This window comes from Ruditapes philippinarum, unplaced genomic scaffold, assembly GCF_026571515.1.
Source record: "Ruditapes philippinarum isolate M1 unplaced genomic scaffold, ASM2657151v2 ctg9652_1_1_1_1, whole genome shotgun sequence".
NCBI lineage: Eukaryota > Metazoa > Mollusca > Bivalvia > Venerida > Veneridae > Ruditapes > Ruditapes philippinarum.
In genome coordinates this window covers 1-22,688 of record NW_026852480.1, presented here as the reverse complement: position 1 = coordinate 22,688, position 22,688 = coordinate 1, and the positions used below count along the sequence as shown (strand labels likewise).

The following is a 22,688-nucleotide window of genomic DNA, read 5'->3' as shown; positions in this document are numbered from 1 at the left end:
TTTAAAGTTTGTCCGGACTACTTCTCTTATACCACTAATGCAATTTCAATGAAACTTTACAGGATTGATCTGTAGCTCAAGTCCTTGCGCATATTGCACGGGTTTTCCGGTTGAATGATTTTTGGCCGATTTATGGCCCTTTGATAAAAAGGTTGTTTTTTTCTGTGTGTTGCCAGATACACAAAAGCTTGTCCAGACTACTCTTCATAAACTACTGGTGCAATTTCATCCAAACTTTACAGGAATGATCAGTACCAAGTCTAGTTGTGCACTGTCTGTCTGTCCGTCTGTCACAAAACTTGTCCCCACTACTCCTCATAAACTACTTGGGCAATTTCATCCCAACTTCACAGGAATTTATGTCGCCACTACTCCAATCACTTCTCTGTCTGTCACAAAACTTGTCCCAACATGAAATTGGCCATCATGAGGCGACACGTGATCGCTCATTGTTTTTATGTATGTTAAAAAATGTTCCAAAATTACCAGTTATATAAACTGATATTAATTAAATACATGTTCTTGCTCTTTTATTATTATAAAAGTCTTACATAGTCGAGTGTATTATGACAAGGTGACAGTACATAGTACGACCACTTCATAATTATATCAAATAATAAAGTACTGGGCATCAGAAATTATTATATTGTGTTCTACTATTTTAATAATTGGCTATTTCAATAATTCCCAATTTCTGTGAGTGAATGCAAAGGCAAAGTAGACCCTGGCCTAATACATGTATATAAGCTATTCCAAATGACATATTTTCTCATGGTCTTACCTTGGACATCCTGCTTCCCATGCTTTGAACGAAGATGACCACGCATTCCAGAAATTGAAGCGCAAGACTGGTCATACTCATCACACTGATACAAGATGTCTTGGTAACACTGACTTATCTTCTCCTTATTCTTATTGCATTTAGATTTATATTACTGTTCTACCTCAAAATCACTATCACTAAAATTATATTCACTTTCAGTAAAATCCCCTAAAACTACTTAAAGATGATTAGATCCTCGATATCTGAGAACTTAACAAAATCATCTTTACAGTATGCCATTCTGAACAACTTAAGGTCGCATGTGAAAAATGTACTAAGTAATAGAAACAAAATGTGTATGTGTTTGGTTTGTTTACCCTCGCCACCGGAATGAACCATATGGGCGAGCATATACTTCATTTAAAACATACTGTATTTTAATTTTATATGGGAACTAAAGTTAATTAGACTATACATGTAGTTTTATCGGTACTTGTGTTTACGTGTGTGCCATAATTCCTATCACAAGTTCGTATTACTCCCATACTAAGTTAAAATTACGTGTATTTATAGAGTGAACATCATATTTAAGTTAAAAGGGCAAAGACGTTTATAAATAGCACCGTCTCTTATAACAGGTCAACTATTATAATATACTATATTTAAAAAGGAAAGAAAATCTTTTTAAAGCAGTGTCAGGAAAGTAATTCCCCAATTCAATGTGGTAAATTCTTATAGGAACTAATTTGATCAGATACGTGCGTACACATTGGAGTGCCAAATTTATTAAAACAAGTTTGTTTTAGCATGGAAATGATAGAATTTGTCTGTTTATTAGAAACAAAAAGTGAAGTCTAATACATTTATATGTCTCATTCCATTTTTAAGAAGTATGTGTTTTTTTAGCTCACCTGTCACAAAGTGACAGGGTGAGCTTTTGTGATCGCTTTTCGTCCGGCGTCCGTCCGTCCGTAAACTTTTGCTTTAAATGACATCTCCTCATAATCCACTGAGCCAATTTCATCCAAACTTCACAGGAATGTTCCTTTGGTGGTCACCTTTAAAAATTGTTCAAAGAATTTAATTCCATGCAGAACTCTGGTTGCCATGGCAACCAAAAGAAAAAACTTTAAATATCTTCTTTTAAAAAACCATAAGAGCTAGAGCTTAGATATTTGGCATGAAACATCTTCTAGTGAGTGTCTACCAAGTTTGTTCAATTAAAAGCCCTGGGGTCAAAATTAGCCCCGCCCCTGGGAGTCATTGATTTTCCCTATATGCATATAGTAAAAACTTAAAAAATCTTCTTTTAAAGAACCGTAAGAGCTAGAGCTTAGATATTTGGCATGAAACATGTTCTAGTAAATGTCTACCAAGTTTGTTCAAATAAAAGCTTTGGGGTCAAAATTGGCTCGCCCCAGGGGGTCATTGATTTTCCCTATATGCATATAGTAAAAACTTAAAAAATCTTCTTTTAAGAACCCAAAGAGCTAGAGCTAAGATATTACGCATGAAACATCTTCTAGTGAGTGTCTACCAAGTTTGTTCAAATTAAAGCCCTGGGGTCAAAATTGGCCCCGCCCCGGGGGTCATTGATTTTCCCTATATGCATATAGTAAAAACTTAAAAAATCTTCTTTTAAAGAACCATAAGAGCTAGAGCTTATATTTGGCATGAAACATCTTCTAGTGAATGTCTACCAAGTTTGTTCAAATAAAGCCCTGGGGTCAAAATTGACCCCGCCCAGGGGTCATTGATTTTCCCTATATGCATATAGTAAAAACTTAAAAAATCTTCTTTTAAAGAACCCAAAGAGCTAGAGCTAAGATATTAAGCATGAAACATCTTCTAGTGAGTGTCTACCAAGTTTGTTCAAATTAAAGCCCTGGTGTCAAAATTGGCCCCGTCCCGGGGGTCATTGATTTTCCCTATATGCATATAGTAAAAACTTAAAAAATCTTCTTTAAGAGAACCATAAGAGCTAGAGCTTAGATATTTGGCATGAAACATCTTCTAGTGAATGTCTACTAAGTTTGTTCAAATAAAAGCCCTGGGGTCAAAATTGACCCCGCCCCAGGGGGTCATAGATTTTCCCTATATGCATATAGTAAAAACTTAAAAAATCTTCTTTTAAAGAACCCAAAGAGCTAGAGCTAAGATATTTAGCATGAAACATCTTCTAGTGAATGTCTACCAAGTTTGTTCAAATAAAAGCCCTGGGGTCAAAATTGACCCTGCCCCAGGGGGTCATAGATTTTCCCTATATGCATATAGTAAAAACTTAAAAAATCTTCTTTTAAAGAACCCAAAGAGCTAGAGCTAAGATATTTAGCATGAAACATCTTCTAATGAGTGTCTACCAAGTTTGTTCAAATAAAAGCTCTGGGATCAAAATTGGCCCCGCCCCAGGGGGTCATTGATTTTCCCTATATGCATAATTATAGTAAAAACTTAAAAAATCTTCTTTTAAAGAACTCAAAGAGCTAGAGCTAAGATATTTAGCATGAAACATGTTCTAATGGTGTCTACCAAGTATGTTCAAATAAAAGCCCTGGGGTCAAAACTGGCCCGCCCGGGGGGGGGGGTCATTGATTTTCCTTATATGTGTGTAGCAAAAACTTAAAAATCTTCTTTGGAAAAACCCAAATAGCTAGAGTTTAGATATTAAGCATGAAACATCTTTAAGTAAATATCTACAAAGTTTTGTTAAAATAAACGCCCGGGGGTCAAAACTGGCCCTGCCCCAGGGGTGACATTGTTTTTAACTATATGTGTATAGTAAAAACTTAAAAATCTTCTTTTAAAAATGCCAATGAGCTAGAACTTAGATGTTTAGCATGAAACATCTTCTTATGGGTGTCTACCAAAACTGTTCAAATAAACAAATAAAAGCCCTTGGGTAAAAATTGGCCCGGGGGTGGGGGGCCTATATACAGGTGAGCGACCTCAGGGCCATCATGGCCCTCTTGTTTTTATTTTAATTGGATAACCAGTTTCAACAACTGAGAAAAAGAGTGAAAACTATCACAATGGAACAATAAAAATGATGCACATTAAACGATTGAACCAATTACTGAATCTGCAGCAAACATCAATTATGACAGTACTTTTTTTTTTTAACATCAAAGGTTTATCTAAATAGATAAATAGGTGTTTGATGGGACAAATTGCCTTTGAAAGGTTCTGGGAATAAATACTTTAATGAAAAGGGCCTTTTAAATGGAAAAAACAACAACAATGTAATCCGAAAATGTTCTTTCAATTTTATTACAATACTTTTATCACCACAAATGTTTAGGCCATATTAATAAATAGCCATTTATATAGGGCCATATAACCTGTCAACGATCTTTATAACTAATAATATATAGGACTCAATGTAATAAAACTTCAATCTTGGAAATATGCAAGACAATTTTATCGCGCAATTTGATTTACCATGATTTGTGGCGTTAATTCGTCACGATATTTTATCCGCATTTTATTTGAATACGCAAAAGAAATTTAAAATATAAATAAATTTATATAGCTATAAAATATACGATTTTATGGAGATTATTTCACAATTCTCGGCCAAAAAATGAAGAAACAATAATATCTTGTTGCTATATGAAAAGATTTTTTGTGTGCAAGTCGCCATTTGGCTAGTAGTAAATGATGCGTTTTTTTAACTTGTTGCAATTCCGAAAATATTTTAGCTTTGTAAATAATAATTACACAGTTTAAAAGATCAAATTCTAAGCTTTCTTTTGATAGGTATTTTGCGAAATTCGATTAAAAATGATGAAAAAAATCTTATATTTGTTTGAAGAGGGGATCATTATTTTTACTGAAGTTTTGAAATTCTAGAATATGTTACTTTTAAAAAATTGAACAGAAAATAACATGTGAACAGTAATTTATACAAGCAAATTCGTTGAATTTATATCCCCCGCCAAGTACTGGTTATTACTAACACAACTAGACCTATCACTGAAGGTGATTAATACCCCCACCAGCAACTTTTTGAAAAATAAGTAGTCTGAAGAAAAATTTCAACACAAACTATCAACTGTGTACAAAGAAATATTTCAATTAATTGTAATCCCAACTGGGGTCTCCAAATAAGCATGCTTTTCACAAAGTTTGATTTCAATATCTCATTTCTAACTCTATTGTTCGGAAACCATTTTCTATTTTAGTAACTGTGACCTTTACCTTGACCCCATGGGGTCTTAAATAATGCAAAACCAATCGGGGTCTTCATATAAGCTTGCTATACACCAAGTTTGATTACAACATCTCATTCCTAACTTTAGTCATTGTCCAGACGACATTTTTCTATTTTTAGTAACGGTGACCTTGACCCCAGGGGGTCCAAAAACAACACCAACCCAGGTCTTCATATAAGCTTGCTATACACCAAGTTTGATTACAATATCTCATTCCTCACTCAAGTTATTGTCAGGAAACCATTTTTCTATTTTTAGTAACGGTGACCTTGACCCAAGGGGGTCCAAATGCAATACCAACCCAGGTCACCCAAGGGGGTCCAAATGCAATACCAACCCAGGTCTTCATATAAGCTTGCTATACACCAAGTTTGATAACAATATCTCATTCCTAACTCTAGTTATTGTCCGGAAACCATTTTTCTATTTTTAGTAACGGTGACCTTGACCTTGACCCCAGGGGGTCCAAATACAATACCAACCCAGGTCTTCATATAAGCTTGCTATACACCAAGTTTGATTACATTATCTCATTCCTAACTCAAGTTATTGTCCGGAAACCATGTTTCTATTTTTAGTAACCATGACCTTGACCCCAGGGGGCCTAAATGCAATACCAACCCAGGTCTTCATATAAGCTTGCTATACACAAAGTTTGATAACAATATCTCATTCCTAACTCTAGTTATTGTCCGGAAACCATTTTTCTATTTTTAGTAACGGTGACCTTGACCTTGACCCCAGGGGGTCCAAATGCAATACCAACCGGAGTTTCCACATAAGGTTGCTATATACCAAGTTTGATTACAATACCTCATTCCAAACTCTAGTTATCGTCCGGAAACCATGATGTGGACCGACCGACCGACAAGCTGACTCCTATATACCCCCCCTAAACTTCGTTTGTGGGGGTATAACAACTGAAGACATAAGGCTTTATTTATATATTTATCATGGCATAAACAGTAATATTCTTTGTACTTGATAAATATTCAGGGCAATAACAAAGCCATAACTCTGTGTTAATACTGCATAAATAATAAAGGGCCATAACTATGAGTTAAATTGTCTGACAGGAACAAGGCAATGATATGCGCATCTCCTCTTGGTATTGAAGGTCTCCATAAAGTTTGCTCTATATGCATACTGCATAACTAATCAAGGGCCATAACTCTGAGTTAAAGAGTCTGACCAGAACAAGCCAATGATATGCGCATCTTCTCTTGATATTGATGATTCCCATAAACTTTGTTGAATTCCAGCCAGTAGTTGCAGAGAGTAGCGCGTAAAACGAACATTGTTCTATATGCATACTGCATAACTAATCAAGGGCCATAAATTTGAGTTATAAGTGTCTGACCGGAACAAGGCAACTATATGCACATCCCCTCTTGGTATTGAATGATCCCATAAAGTTTCATTGAATTCCAGCTAGTAGTTACAGAGAAGTAGCATGGAATCTATTATTGCTCTGGTTGTATACTGCATAAGTAATCAAGGGCCATAACTCTAATTTAAAATGTCTGACTGGAACAAGGCGACGATATGCGCATCTCCTCTTGGTATTGAAGGTTCGAATAAAGTTTCATTGAATTCCAGCCAGTAGTTGCAGAGAAGTAGCGCGGAAACGAATATTTTTTATATGCATACTGCATAACTAATCAAGGGCCATAACTCTGAATTAAAATGTCTGACCGGAACAAGGCAATGATATGCGTTTCCCCTGGTATTGAAGGTTCCCATAAACTTTTGTTGAATTCCAGCTAGTAGTTGCAGAGAAGTAGCGCGGAAACGATTTTTGCTCTATATGCATACTGCATAACTAATCAAGGGCCAAAACTCTGAGTTCAAGTGTCTGACTGGAACAAGGCGACGATATGTGCATCTCCTCTTGGTACTGAAGGTTCCCATAAACTTTTGTTGAATTCCAGCCAGTAGTTGCAGAGAAGTAGCGCGGAAACGATTTTTACTCTATATGCATACTGCATTACTAATCAAGGGCCATAACTCTGAGTTAAAGTGTCTGACCGGAACAAGGCGATGATATGGGCATCTCCTCTCGATATTGATGATTCCCATAAAGTTTCGTTGAATTCCAGCCAGTAGTTGCAGAGAAGTAGCGCGGAAACGATTTTAACACTATATGCATACTGCATAACTAATTAAGGGCTATAACTCTGAGTTAAAGTGTCTGACCGGAACTAGCTGAGGATATGCGCATCTCCTCTTGATATTGATGATTCCCATAAAGTTTTGTTGAATTCCAGCCAGTAGTTGCAGAGAACTAGTCCGGAAACGAAATTCGGACGGATGGACGAACGGACAACGCCAAAACAATATCCCCCTCCCGATTCCATCAGCGGGGGATAATAACCAAGGTCAAATATCATATACCTTAACACCGTGTAATCGTCGATAAAAATCAATAACAATCTTCAGTCTGGATGGATTATCTGCCACAACAGCATAATTTACCGTTATTGATTTTCTGTTGCGGATACTGTTAATATACGTACCTGATGGAAAGAACGATAGCTGTAAAAAGAAATGGCCCAAATTTCTCAACACAGCAAGAAAACAAGACCTGTCCATGGACAGTGGGCTTCATGGTTAGTTTAAAATCAACATAGAAAAGGGGCATAATTCTGTAAATTTACTTAGCATTCTAACCTCCTCTTGATAGACAACACATAGTTCAAGTTTTGAAGTGAAAATTTCTTTTTTAGAAAAAGGCAAATTCATTTTAGCATAATTGAACAATTCTTGGTTCCTCATTTCAAACTAACCAGCATCATTGTCATATGAAGAAACTTTAGTTAAAGCAATGATTACAAATCAACTCTTTTATATTTCAAGCAACTTTATTTCAATATTTCACAATGACTATACATGATTTTATACAACACTATTTTTGTAACAATAGAAAAAACATAGCTTTTCTAAGCATAAACTGTAGTTAACATAATCTCCTGTCTCAAATATCAACTGTTCAATGCCTACACACAAAGTATGTTGAATCAGTAATTTGGTACAAGTCAATGTAAACAGTACATCAATAACTAGAATTCATCTGTCTGCTTAATTATTTGATAGACCAATTAATGGTTTAATACTTCAGCAATTACTCAGCACTAGTCAATGTCATTGTTCATTAAGAATGTTTCACCAGTTAATAATCAACTTCATATTTTATATAACTTTTTCAATCTCCCCCACTCCCTGACCCTGCCGGTGATGCTGGTGACCCTGATCTTGACCTCTGACCTGGACTCCCTGAACCTGACCTCTGTGACCCAGCAGGACTGGGTGACCTTGACCTTCCACTCCCAGATCTAGCTGGACTACCTGACCTTGACCTTGCTGGACTGCCTGACCTTGACCTACTTCCAGAGCGTGACCTTGATTTCCTTGAACCAGCTGAGCCAGACCTGTAAAAAAAAGATTTCAAATTTGTCCTCATCATAGTAAAACCTATGTAATCAAAGATACAGAAATATGTTTATTTACACAAGAATTTTTTTCTACCAAATAAAGATGGATTTGTTTGAAGTTTTAAATCAGCCTGACACATATATAACAAAAACAAAATGAATTTTTAAGGTATGAAGAGGGATGCCCTCAACTCCACATACCTAAGACAAGGAAATTAAGATAAAAATAAATAAATAAATAAACAAACTTTCTGCACATATTTGTATGACAAGTAAAAGAATTGTTCACATGACTTTATAAAAATCTTGACCCTTCATAACAAAAAGAAACTAAAAACTACTCACCTTGACCCACTCGCTGATCTTGACCTACTTCTGCTGACTGACCTACTTCCAGATCGACTTCTCGATCTACTTCCAGATCCTGACCTACTTCCAGATTGCGACCTTGACCTAGATCTATGTACTGAGCCTTCATCACTCTCGCTGCCGGACGACAAAATCCTTCGCCTTTTACCGACATTTCCACCTTCATCATCACTTCCACTATCGCTGAAAACAAAAATATCATAAAGAATGTGTACAACAACAGTATCGGTGCTGTATAAAATCTTTGTATCATAGTATTTACAAAATATAATTTCACAGTGTAAAATGGCCATCAATTGTGCTTTGAGAATTATACACAAATCAAAGGGAAACTTTTCCACTTACCCGCCAACGTCTATTTTTAGCTTTTCACCTTCCGAGTCAGACCCTTCACTAGATGAAATGGTTGCCTTTGAAACGATCTTTCTCCTCTGTTTAGCGGTCAGCCCGTCCTCATCAAGGATCTTCTTCTTACGTTTAGACTCTTTCGGTTCTTTCCGCTTCCTCTCACGTGGCTTTCTATCGCCTTTATCCCTAAAAAATAAGAAAACATTTAATTATATATCATTTTTCTTTTTATATCTAAACACATATATAGAACAGTATTCTCTTCAATTTGTATCTGATATAAAAGTATACACATAATTATATTTCAAACTCTTCAGAAACCTCGGTCTTTATTCAAAAACATATAAGTTTCAATAATACACGTGAAACATATTGTTTTGATTAATATTTTAATGGAATATACCAACTTTGTACAGTAGAACCTGTCTAATCCGAACTCGTCCGGACCAGAAAAAAAGTTCTGATTAGAAAGGTTTTTACTATTAAAAATAAAAGGAATAAAATTGGGACCGAACATTTTGTTTGGATAAGGAAGGCCTCCGGATTAGAAGGGTTCCGATTGGAAAGGCTTCGCTGTAGTAAGCTATGGACTAGACCATAACCCTGCCACATTTGACCTACAAACTTAACTTTGATTTTGAACAGTCTTATTAGTTATTAAAAGTGAATTTCAGCATCACAAAAGAGTTTTAGACAAACAATGTAATAAAGTCTCAACAGATAACATGATGTGCAGGCTGGCCAGATTCTTTGCTGGTGACATGGATCTGTTTTTTATTGCGACCAGAGGTCAAAAGGTTAAACAAAAAAATTTAGAGCTGAATAGTTATCAACTACAACTCATCACTTGTATTACAATGATGTTTTTAAGAATATTTTAGCTTTTATATTGAGATATAGGCCCGCGAGTCCAATTTGTAGCAAAACCAGTCTGTTGTTAAACCAGTCTTGCTCTCCATTGCTTAACGACAGTTTTTAAATCGGACAATGTCTATAATTAGCCAGTTCTGAACATAGAGCAATCAAGAACACAATTTAAGTTGATCATTTTTAAGTGAAATTTTTCAATTAAAGTACATATACTTGTAGTTTATTAATATCACTTACTTCCTTTTACGTTTACTTGACCTTTCCTCGTCATCACCGTCACTATCTGACCCGCTACGCGGTTTACGCCCTCGTTTCTTCTTGCTTCTAGGCCGTTCATCTTCACTTCCCTCAGACAAGATCTCTCCATCATCTGCTCGTTTTTTCTGCAAACAGTGCAAAATTTATCCAATCAAATTGTTAACGTTAATACGAAACAAAATTCCTATGCTTAATATATTTGCAGCCTGGATATGTCTTAAGTATGCAACCCACTGGAGTATGAATAGCTTTTGACATTGTGGACCATCAAACTGTCAATGAAAAAGGTACGCTGGGCCCTGTACCCAGTAACCAACACCTAAATCCAACCTTAGTCGATCTAAAAAGTTATGTTACACTTACAGAAAATTTTGCTGATGAGCTCTTTACTTAACATGAATATTACCTTTGACTTAGTCGACCGTCTCTCTTCCGGTTCTGGTGCGAGAGCAATCTGTTTCGCTTTGTCGACGTAAATCTGTCTCTTCTCCATCATCATCTTCGATAACTCTTCCTTCTTCTTCTGTTTCTGGAGCTGTTCCTCTTTGTATTTCTGGCGTATGGCTTCACGTTCCTCCTCACGATGTTTACGTAACTCCTGCTCTTCCTCGTCAATCTTCCTTGCACGAGCCACGTGATATTGTGCCTGACTCAACAAATCGGAGCACTGCCTGGTAACAAAATTTCAAAATGTAAGTTTTGGTAAATTTTCATTGATTTATTTGCAAATTTAAACTAAAGCTTGCCGGAACTTAAGTGAATCAGTCTTTACCAGCAGTATAGAGCCAGGCCAACCTGCGCAACGGTTCAGTCTGACTAGACTCTATACTGTTGACTGACTGACCAAATGTCTGCCTCTAAACCTAGGTTTTGCCTCTAGATCTAGATTACGGCCTCTAAACCTAGATTATGGCCTCTTAATCTAAGTTGTTGCTTCTAAATCTAGATCATCTAAAACTTAGGTCCAACCTAAAATCTATTTTCCATGTAGAATCAATGATCATGATTTTCTCTCTACAACATACAAATCATCTGATCCAAATAAGAAGCTCTTAGCATAGGACACAAACCGATACACAGCTCTCATCAACTTTACATAAATATATAAAATAAACTTTACCTGGCCTCAGTGGCAGCTTGGGCAAGATCAAACTTCATCCTGTCACCATGATGACTAAGGTAAGAAAAGTATCTGCAAAGAATATGGTAAAAATATACTATCTACCTTATAAATTGATTGTGTGTTCATTTGAGATTTGTTAATTTGATTAATCAATGTTTAAAACAAATTTCAGGCAGTCGGCGAACAACAGTTATTGGAATTTTTTATGAATCTTGTTTTTTAGCAGCACAAATAATTATAAACTGAAGTGAACTTCGAATGACATTTAAACTTACACTGAGGCATGACGATGTTTTAGTCACAAACCTCCATAAATCTAGGTACCAGTTTTCAAACTGTGTAAAAGTGTGTTCTCCCCTGAGTGCAAAAATGCATGTAACAATGTATAGAAATGTTGAATTATAGGAGGAAAAATATGAATGAGATCAAGTAACATAGTTGGCAGATCTATAGAACAATTTTTCAAGAGTTCTCTTTTCAAGTTCATGTTGTGTTGCACATTTTTCACACCCTGTTGAACACTAGAAATTTTACCTGTGGGCTAGCTCCAAATCTCTGACGGCAGACAATACAGTTTTTAAGTTACTTTTTTCATCTTTCAATATGGACGTCGCAAGCTTCTGCTGTACCAGGGCAATGTTATACAACAATACAGTATCACTGGGCGAGACGTGCCGTGCCTGAAATACATGTTCACATACTGTTTCAATATATATCACACTTAATGCTCAAGTCATTAAGGCTATCTAACTTAATGCTTAAAGAGACATTTTGCTCATTTTTGCATTGTCAAGTTGAGCTGAAATGACTAATAATTTCCAAACACTGACTGTTACAATGGTGATTGACCAACAGTTAATTTTGGAAATTGTTAACGATAACATATAAATCTACCTAAAATAGTTACAATGGTGATTGACCAACAGTTAATATTGGAAATTGTTAATGATAACATATAAATCTACATAAAATATACAAATACTGCCCCACTCTTTTAATAAATTTTGTTACAGTTCGATTCTGATGGATATTTACAGAAATTTCCTTGGGCAGGGTGAGTTTTTTTTGTCATTCATACTATGTAAATACTAAAATTGAAAGGAATTATGCAAAAATTTAACTTATTTTGACTTTCAACTATTAAGTCACTCATTACCCTTGGACTGGCATTATGTCACTTTAAGTTATAAAGGATATAATTATCAGTTATATGTTATTAGTTTTAAACCTTGGCACGTTTAAGTTTACTAGCGTTCAAAATTTACATTAAGTATAGATCTAGTTGCATTAATATCAACTGACAAAATAGAAGAAGTTGCATTAAAACTCTTTGCAAGAATTTACCTTGAGTAAAATATTTTTACATTCTCTCAGCTTTCCACATTTGTAGTAGGCCCTCGCTAAATAAACCATCACCTCTGTGTTATGGTATTTGAAAAACTTCTTCAGACAATTTTCGTACTGAAAAAAAAGTTCAGACATTTTTCATACTGAAAGAAAAAGTTCAGACAATTTTTGTACTGAAAGAAAAAGTTCAGACAATTTTCGTACTGAAAGAAAAAGTTCAGACAATTTTCGTACTGAAAGAAAAAGTTCAGACAATTTTCGTACTGAAAGAAAAAGTTCAGACAAATTTTCGTACTGAAAGAAAAAGTTCAGACAATTTTCGTACTGAAAGAAAAAGTTCAGACAATTTTCGTACTGAAAGAAAAAGTTCAGACAAATTTTCGTACTGAAAGAAAAAGTTCAGACAATTTTCGTACTGAAAAAAAAGTTCAGACATTTTTCATACTGAAAGAAAAAGTTCAGACAATTTTCGTACTGAAAGAAAAAGTTCAGACAATTTTTGTACTGAAAGAAAAAGTTCAGACAATTTTCGTACTGAAAAAAAAGTTCAGACATTTTTCATACTGAAAGAAAAAGTTCAGACAATTTTTGTACTGAAAAGTTCAGACAATTTTCGTACTGAAAGAAAAAGTTCAGACAATTTTCGTACTGAAAGAAAAAGTTCAGACAATTTTTGTACTGAAAGAAAAAGTTCAGACAAATTTTCGTACTGAAAGAAAAAGTTCAGACAATTTTTGTACTGAAAGAAAAAGTTCAGACAATTTTCGTACTGAAAGAAAAAGTTCAGACAATTTTTGTACTGAAAGAAAAAGTTCAGACAATTTTCGTACTGAAAGAAAAAGTTCAGACAAATTTTCGTACTGAAAGAAAAAGTTCAGACAATTTTTGTACTGAAAGAAAAAGTTCAGACAATTTTCGTACTGAAAGAAAAAGTTCAGACAATTTTTGCAGTTGAATTCAGGTGCCCCTCTGTGCATTATTTCAGGCATAAAAGGGCACTGATCCTTCAGTGAACTACCAACATTCCGTAAGCTAGCTGGATAACTTCCTCACATGAAAGAATCCAAAATTCCTGGCTGGATTCGAACCTAAAAAGGTGAGACTCATGTTGTTTAGAGTCAACGATCATAATCACTCAGCCACTGACAACTTTAAACAACAAACTTGGTGGACTAAAAAATGTATGCAAGTCTCACCATAATTACTGTAGGATATAAAAATAATACATTATATTACATGCTTTCCGGTGGTTTATAGAAATATATCAGTGATATAAAACTGGTAATTTCACTGTTTGAAACAGTGAAATTACCACTTTGATAATTTCACTGTTTTGAATTTAAGCCCCTTTCGTTGTTTCAGTGAAATACCAGCGTGCACAGAACTGGGTACCAACTTCATGATGTGACGTGGTAAATGACGTCAAGTTGTATTATTATTTGGCGCGCTTTTCATTGAGTATTAGGTTTAATGTATTTTTAAAACGTTTCTTTGCATATAATAAAAAGAAAATTTGTTTAGTTTAGTGTAAGATCGAAATATATTTCACCTTGTGAACACCAAAAGTTCATATTTCACTCGTGGCTGCGCCACTCGTGAAATATACCTTTTGGTGCTCACTCGGTGAAATATATTCCGATCTTACACCGAACTAAACAAATATCCTCTATATATCAAATCAAATTAATATTTTAACAATAATTATAATGCACTTTATTGTTTCAGTGCAGAAAAATAAACAAACCATCTGGACGGCTGCCACATATTGTTTCTGTTCCACGTAGATGTGAGCAATATTCAACCATACATCACAGAAATCTGCTGTAGCTTCTCGAACCTGGGCAAACACGTCTCTTGCCTCGTTTATACAGCCTTTATGTGCAAGTACACAACCTAATGATAGTAACATAAACAAATTTATGACACAAGAACATGATATAGATAGGCATAGACTCTGGCACAGTTTTTGGTTTTCCTTAAAAACATAATTGTTTTAGCTTGATTGTGAACCTATTTCTTACAACTTATATTTCATGTACATATATATTTCGTTTATTTTATATTACTCATTTTGGAGTGCACTTCCAGGAATTAACAAATACTGGTGTCATGTGAAAACAACATGGTGACCTCAGTAAGCCTCGAAGGGATCATCCAGGAGGCAGACTCAGTTACCACTATGTCACAGTTTATTTTCAGGATACTTGTTCATCATCTATACTACCTTTTTTTTATTTGTATCATTTAATTATCGTTATTATTATCATCATTTTAATTACTATTCTAAAAGGCACTTTATGCCCCATTTAATGCTTTTCAATTTTATTTTTCCAAAAAGTTCATTTAATATTTGGTGTCCTATTCTATTTACAGTTTCAAAAAAGATTTCAATTTTATTGGAGCATTTACCTGAACCATTTAGTTTGCTTCTGTTGCATTTGGCATTTAAAGTACCAGTTATAGAGAATTTAGTTATTTTTTTTGTTGTGAAGTCCAAAATATTCTTTATTTTTTGTTTTTACAGTTTGGCTTCCTTCCTCACAAATAATTTCATATATTCAGTTATTCAAGTATTTCGTATTATCTTGCTGTGCTACTTTATTTTTTTTAATTTTAAACATTAACTTTATTGTTGCCCTTAAACCATTATTTTAAGGTAATTATAATCATATTTGCTCTTCCTAAAGAAGGAAAATTTATTTCTTTCTGTGGCACAATGTGTCTTTAATATTATTACAAAATCTACTATCATGCTCATTTTATAATATCAAAGGGGAACCAAAAGCCACCTGTTCCCATCTAAATCCTTCAGACAAAGAATAAAATTCTCAACCAATCAGAAAATTCAAGCAAGAAATTCTAAACCAATGCAAGAAATTCTCAAGTAATGAAAATTCAAGCAAGACATTCTAAACCAATCAGAAATTCAGGCAAGAAATTCTGAACCAATCAGAAAATCAGTGTACCTACAGTTGTAAACAATGCATATGATATTCTATATTCAATCAAGAAAACATAATTTAACGAAATTCAATAGAAAACATTACCTATTCCATTGGCAGCCCAGATGTTTCTGTCATCATTTCTAAGGACTTGTTTATACATGGCCAATGCCCGATCTTGATGACGCTTTTGCTGAAATAACATTTACAATTTTCCTTTTCAATATCCTTATCTGTTTCAGTTTATTTACATTGTGTGCCAGATTGTGAATAAATATTCATTAATTGTTTGTTTGTTTTATGCTAATTAAACATATTTTAGGTCATATCTTGGCAACTGATACACCTAACCGGCTTTCCTGGATAACTAAGCAATAATTACTAATTTCTTCATAAGTGACTAATTACTTATAGCATATAAATCTTTTAATCAGAGGTGAGAGACAAATAATTATTACACTCCATCAATGTGCCTAGATCAATTGTGAAAGAGAAAGTATGTCTCATCAGTGAATCAGAAACAACAATACATGATTTGCATGTAAAACCTTCCATAGAAATATAAATAATATAACAATTTTTCTTTTACAACCTTTGTTCCCTACTACCATTTCAATATCTTAAAACGTAAATAAAAAAAATAAAATACACAAAGAACATACCTTATCTTGTCCTTCATTGGCATGTGTAATGTTTTGCAGCCAGACGTTACCAGGGCGATAAGAGAATATGCATCGTCCTTGGTCGCTGGTCGAGCTAAGATACGCTCAAATTTCTTCTGTCCCGGACCCCATTCTTGTTTGGCAAGATGAAGATTACCAATCAACGACCAAGCATCTGGGTGATCCTGATTTAATATAAATCAGATTATCATCTCTTTTTTAAGAAAAAAATCTTAAAAAGATATACTCCATGGCTGTAAAGTAAAAGTTAAAGGGACATCTTTCAATATTGTTTTTTTGGTTGGGCTTACAAGCTACACAAATGAAAAGGCAAAATGGTAAAAATTTTATGTGAGGTACTGTATAAGGAAGTGGGTATTGCCATGTGTCAAAAAGTAGCGCAATTTAAAATTCTAAACATTTTGTGTGTGGAAATATTAGCGAATCATGCAACCGTAGAATTTAATAACAGGTTGGTTCATAATTAAACTAGAGGGAATTTTAGCAATTTTCGCCTATTCCCAAAATTCGCCAATATTGTTACTAACTAAACTACTTATACAGTTTATTCATGGTATTACCCTCAGTGCAATATTTCAGGGAAAATTTGCTACTACTGGAGTATCAGCCACCAAATCTATGAAATTCTTTAAATAATTTGTCTTGAGATGACTAATAACAGGAGAGAATTAAAAAGCACTTTAGCTACAGAATTTCTCAAAAGAACTTGTCCAACTTACATTTTGAAGAACTGTCCATTATCAATTTTGGTTAAATCAAGAAGAAAATTTGTTAGGCAAACAGTAAAAATCCTGTTCAGACATGCTGGCCAGGCTGAATGTGAGTGGCAAGTGTTAACAGCTGTGTTCGGGCTTGAATTAAGGTGAGGCAAATATAAGAGGTAAGAACATGTTGAATGAAGTGCAGTAATGTTGTAAATTGGCAGTTGTTAAAATATTAAATTGATATACAAGATTCTGTTGTTAAATATTACTATTTAATTTTATTTAGTTAATTCACTCTTGAATCTGCTTTGTTTAACTAGAAAATCATGTGACAAAAATACCTGATTTATTTGTAAAGCTTCTTTAAACCAATCGGAGGCCTCGTAAATTTGTCCCCTATCTCTTGCCATACATCCCAGTCGTAAATAACCTGGTAAAATAATCAAAAATAATTTCTAATAAATTTATTGCAACAATTTTTACAAGATGGCAAACTTTTATAGCAACTTTTTGGGAAATGATCAGTAGTGAATTAATCAGTAGGAAATTTTTCTTCAATGAAAGATTCGTCATATAATTTCATTAAGAAAACCACACAATTCATCATAATTATCATACATTATAACATATTCAGATTACAACATTGAGATAAAGAATTTGGTACTTTGAAGCCTTTTAAAACTGCATAGTTAACAGCACTGAGCATGGTTTACCATTCTAGTAGCATGGAAATTGATTTGAATGAAAATATTGAAGAGGGTTTTGACCAGGTTATTATCAAAAATGATATAAAATTATGTCATTTTGCAAAAAAATTATAGCACACAATCTGCCCAATATTTTGTAAGTGTTTTTCATATACTCCTATACTAGGGGTTTTCACTCCAAAGATTATTAAGAATGTTGTCAGTTGCCCAAGATTTAATGTATTTGTTTACATACATCTTTTACTGAGTCAGTAGAAGTTCTAGAAAAACAGTATGATTTCTTACAACTGTCCCCAATTTCAAATGCATGTGAAAACACTGGGTGAGTACTAGCACAAAATATTTTTTTCTCCAAAAGTAGAACACATGAAGGGCAATGATGGCAAAAAGCCTCGATTTTTCAAAAACACGCCTTGTAAATAACTCACTTACAGTCGACATAGTTGGGATGTTCACGGAGGATATTTTTATAAAGTCTCTCGGCTTCGTCGTACTCGTGAGTAGCTTCGTGAAGACGAGCAAGATTGTACGTGGTTGTCACGGATATTGCACTAAAATACGTCTCATCATGCATAGCTTCAGCCCTCGAACGTTCTAATGATGCAGTGTAATATTTCTGTAAATAAAATAACTTTTTTATTCAATCTGTTTATACCCTGACCATCCTGACCTTTTATAATGGACTTGCCCTGTTTTGAATTAGAACAGTCCATTACATGTTTAAGGGATTTCGTATTTAAAAACTCTCTCCCTGATGTAATTGTATAAGGCTGACTGCAGCAATGGCATATTTTCCTCCTGAGAAAGTCGCAGGTTGTTTTGAAAATTGAAAAAGAAAATCTCTGTATAATGTATATGACATCATGTGTACATACATACCTTATCGTTTTTACAGGGTTGCAAAGGTTGCATCAGGTATGTGATTTCATCATCTAAATCAAAATACATAGAACTGAATACATCAAAATAATATACATCAACACTTACTTTAGCATCAGTTAGATTTCCTAATCGGAAATGCAGAGCTGCTACGTTGTTGAGTATCTCGGGCGGAACGTCTTGTTTGACCGTGTCTTTGAGAATACGAGTGGCTGTTCCGTATGCAGAAAGTGCCCCCTGGACATCAGACTGTTCAAGGATCTGAGCAAGCTCTATCCAGGCCTCCAAATCATCGGGAAATTGTTCAGTAACTTTCTTCAGATGTGCCTGTAAGTGATAAAGTTTTTAAACTGGAGATTAATATCAAAATTAATGGTATTATTGCTCTTTCATTTTTGTACTCAATTTTAATACAAGAGCGATCAGTGATCACATCGATCGCCTCATGATGGCCAATTTCATGTTGGGACAAGTTTTGTGACAGGCGGACAGACAGACGGACAGTGCACAACTAGACTTAGTAATGATCATTCCTGTAAAGTTTGGATAAAATTGCACCGGTAGTTTATGAGTAGTCCGGACAAGCTTTTGTGTATCTGGCAACACACAGAAAAAAAACACCTTTTTATCAAAGGGCCATAACTCTGTCAAAAATCATTGAACCGGAAAATGCTGATAATATGCACAACTAGACTTGGTACTGATCATTCCTGTAAAGTTTGGATGAAATTGCACCAGTAAATTATGAGGAGTAGTCCGGACAAGCTTTTGTGTATCTTGAAACACACAGAAAAAAACACCTTTTTATCAAAGGGCCATAACTCGGCCAAAAATCATTCAACCGGAAAACCCGTGCAATATGCGCAAGGACTTGAGCTACAGATCAATCCTGTAAAGTTTCATTGAAATTGCACTAGTGGTATAAGAGAAGTAGTCCGGACAAACTTTAAAAATAAAAATCATTAAAGGGCCATAACTCTGACAAAAATCATTGAACCGGAAAATGCTGACAATATGCACAACTAGACTTAGTACTAATCATTCCTGTAAAGTTTGGATGAAATTGCACCAGTAGTTTATGAGGAGTAGTCCGGACAAGTTTTGTGACTGACAGACGGACAGACAGACAGACAGACGACGGAGAAGTGATCCCTATATGTTGCCACTACTCCGTAGAGGCGACACAAAAAACATATGCACAACTAGACTTAGTACTAATCATTCCTGTAAAGTTTTGATGAAATTGCACCATTAGTTTTTGAGGAGTAGTCCGGACAAGTTTTGTGACGGAGGGACAGACGGACGTACCAACTTTTGACATTTATGAGGCAAATCAGCTCATAAAAACCACCTGGACCAACGTCCATAAGCAAAATTAGCTCATAAAAACAAACAAGAGGGCCATGATGGCCCTAGATCGCTCACCTGAATTATCAAACTCATCCAAACAATTACCTAGACAAGCATTCTGACCAAGTCTCATGACAGGTGAGTCAAAAATGTGACCACTACAGTGTTAACAAGGATTATCCATATTTGAGCAGTGCGACCTAGTTAGTTACCCAGGTGACACATATTCAAACTTGACCTAGAAATCATCAAAACAAACTTTTAGACCAATTTCCAGGATACTTGGATCAAAACAGTAGCAACTAGAGTGTTAACAAGATTTTTCTATTTTTAGCTGTGGTGACCTAGTTTCACATGCGATTTCGAACTCATCCAAGCAATTACCTAGACAAGCATCCTGACCAAGTTTGATGATAATTGAGTCGAAAATGTGACCACTAGAATGTTAACAAGGTTTTTCCATATTTGGGCGGTGTGACCTAGTTTTTCATCCAAGATGACCCATGTTCGATCTTGACTTAGAAATCATTAAAACAAACTTTCAGACCAATTAACAGAATATTTGGATCACAACAGTAGCCACTAGAGTGTTAACAAGATTTTTCTATTTTTAGCTCCTGTGACCTAGTTTTTTCATCCGAGATGTCCCATGTTCGATTTATTCCCAGCAATGACCTAGACAAGTTTCCTGACCAAGTTTGATGACAATTGAGTCAAAAATTGTGACCACTAGTGTTAACAAAGGTTTTTTCTATTTTTAGCTCCTGTGACCTAGTTTTTCATCCGAGATGACCCATGTTCAAAACTCATCCGAGTATCACCTAGACAAGCATCTTGATCAAGTTTGATGATGATTGATGCAAAAATGTGACCGCTAAAGTGTAAACAAGGTTTTTCTATTTTTAGCTCTGGTGACCTACTTTTTCATCCGGGATGACCCATGTTCGAACTCATCCAAGCTATCAACTAGATAAGCATCCTGACCAAGTTTGATGATGATTGATGCAAAAATGTGACCGCTAGAGTGTTAACAAGGTTTTTCTATTTATAGCTCCGGTGACCTAGTTTTTCATCCGAGATGACCCATATTCGAACTCATCCGAGCTATTATCTAAAACAAGCATCCTGACAAAGTTTGATGATGATTGGGTCAAAAATGTGCCCACTAGAGTGTTCACAAGGTTTATATATTTTTAGCTCCTGTGACCTAGTTTTTCATCAGAGATGACCCATGTTCGAACTCATCCAAGCAATTGACTAGACAAGCATTCTGACCAAGTTTGATGATGATTGGTTCAAAAATGTGACCACTAGAGTGTTCACAAGGTTTTTCTATTTATAGCTCCTGTGACCTATTTTTTCATCCGAGATGACCCGTGTTCGAACTCATCCGAGCTATCACCTAGACAAACATCCTGACCAAGTTTGATGATGATTGGGTCAAAAATGTGACCTCTAGAGTGTTCACAAGGTTTTTCTATTTTTAGCTCTTGTGACCTAGTTTTTCATCCGAGATGACCCATGTTCGAACTCATCCGAGCTTTCAACTAGATAAGCATCCTGACCAAGTTTGATGATGATTGAGGCAAAAATGCGACCGCTAGAGTGTTCACAAGCAATTGTGGACGGCCGGACGGACGACGGACATTCACCGATCCTAAAAGCTCACCCTGAGCAAGCTCAGGTGAGCTAAAAAGTAGCTCTTAATTTGAATTTTATGAGTTTTTGTTCTTTATTTAACTACGGAATGAAGCTCATAAATATCATATGTTTGCTCGGACAGACAGACGGACAGACAGAGAAGTGATCCCTATATGTTGCCACTACTCCGTAGAGGCGACACAAAAAACATAGTCATCTTCAAATAACAGGTTTTTGCTTTAAACTTTCTTCAGGCATTACATTATTCATTTTATAAATTGATATTTAAATTGTCTTTTTGCTAAATGTATTACTAAAACTTATATAAACTTGAGTAATTGTAAATGTTCCAATATCTTATAGAAGATAGGATTCATCTGATCAATTTATCTTCAGTGAAGTATATTCATTTTGTAAAACAATCAAAATTTCTTCTGAAAATATGCAAGAGACCCACATTTTTTCTTTTTTTATAAAAATTACGTCAAATTACCAAAGTCATGTTTATAATCTATTACTGGCAGTCTAGCCAAGTGATTAAGGTGTCAGACCAGTAATCTAAAGACTGCTGGCACCCGTAGGTTCAAACCCTGTCAGGGGCAAGCTGTTGTTTCTTTTTGCTAGAAACTTTACTCTAACTCACTGCTTAGTACTAGCTGGTTCCAGGAACAGATACAGAGAATGTTCAATAAGCTCATAGCTTCCAACACAAGTCAGATTAAAACAAATTTGTACAAGCTAAACTAACTTTAAAAATACAGAGCATATTACATAGATCCCAATAACCTAATTTACCAAATACCAGAGTTTTCTATGCTATAACCATCCAGATCATTTTTAATAATATCTAGGGGAGAGAAAGGCAATTACCTTCGCAGTGTCCTTTCTTGTCTGATCGGGAGAACTGGAGTAAAGTGAGCCTAAAATCTTCATGGCTTCGTAATTGTTCGACTGGGCTTTTAGTACTTTCTCAAAACATTGTGAAGCCTGCAAGACATAAACAAGAAAATATTTAATTAAAATGGACAGATTAAGATCCTGCATGTGTAATTATTTATTTAT

The 22,688-nt window shown here is 35.0% G+C and overlaps 1 protein-coding gene across 1 annotated transcript; it reads right to left on the bottom strand.

Annotated features, from left to right (window-relative positions):
• Positions 1 to 8,155: 8,155 nt before the first annotated feature.
• LOC132714535 (RNA polymerase-associated protein CTR9 homolog) lies at positions 8,156 to 22,613 on the bottom strand (the record flags this gene model as incomplete). The annotated part of the gene is given in 15 exon segments (XM_060697431.1): positions 8,156 to 8,402; positions 8,751 to 8,957; positions 9,120 to 9,308; positions 10,230 to 10,375; positions 10,657 to 10,921; positions 11,371 to 11,442; positions 11,908 to 12,053; positions 12,718 to 12,834; positions 14,465 to 14,613; positions 15,768 to 15,855; positions 16,321 to 16,509; positions 17,391 to 17,479; positions 18,189 to 18,372; positions 18,744 to 18,962; positions 22,497 to 22,613. Coding segments are annotated over 15 exon segments (2,403 nt in total), but the record flags the coding sequence as incomplete, so codon positions are not given.
• Positions 22,614 to 22,688: the final 75 nt, after the last annotated feature.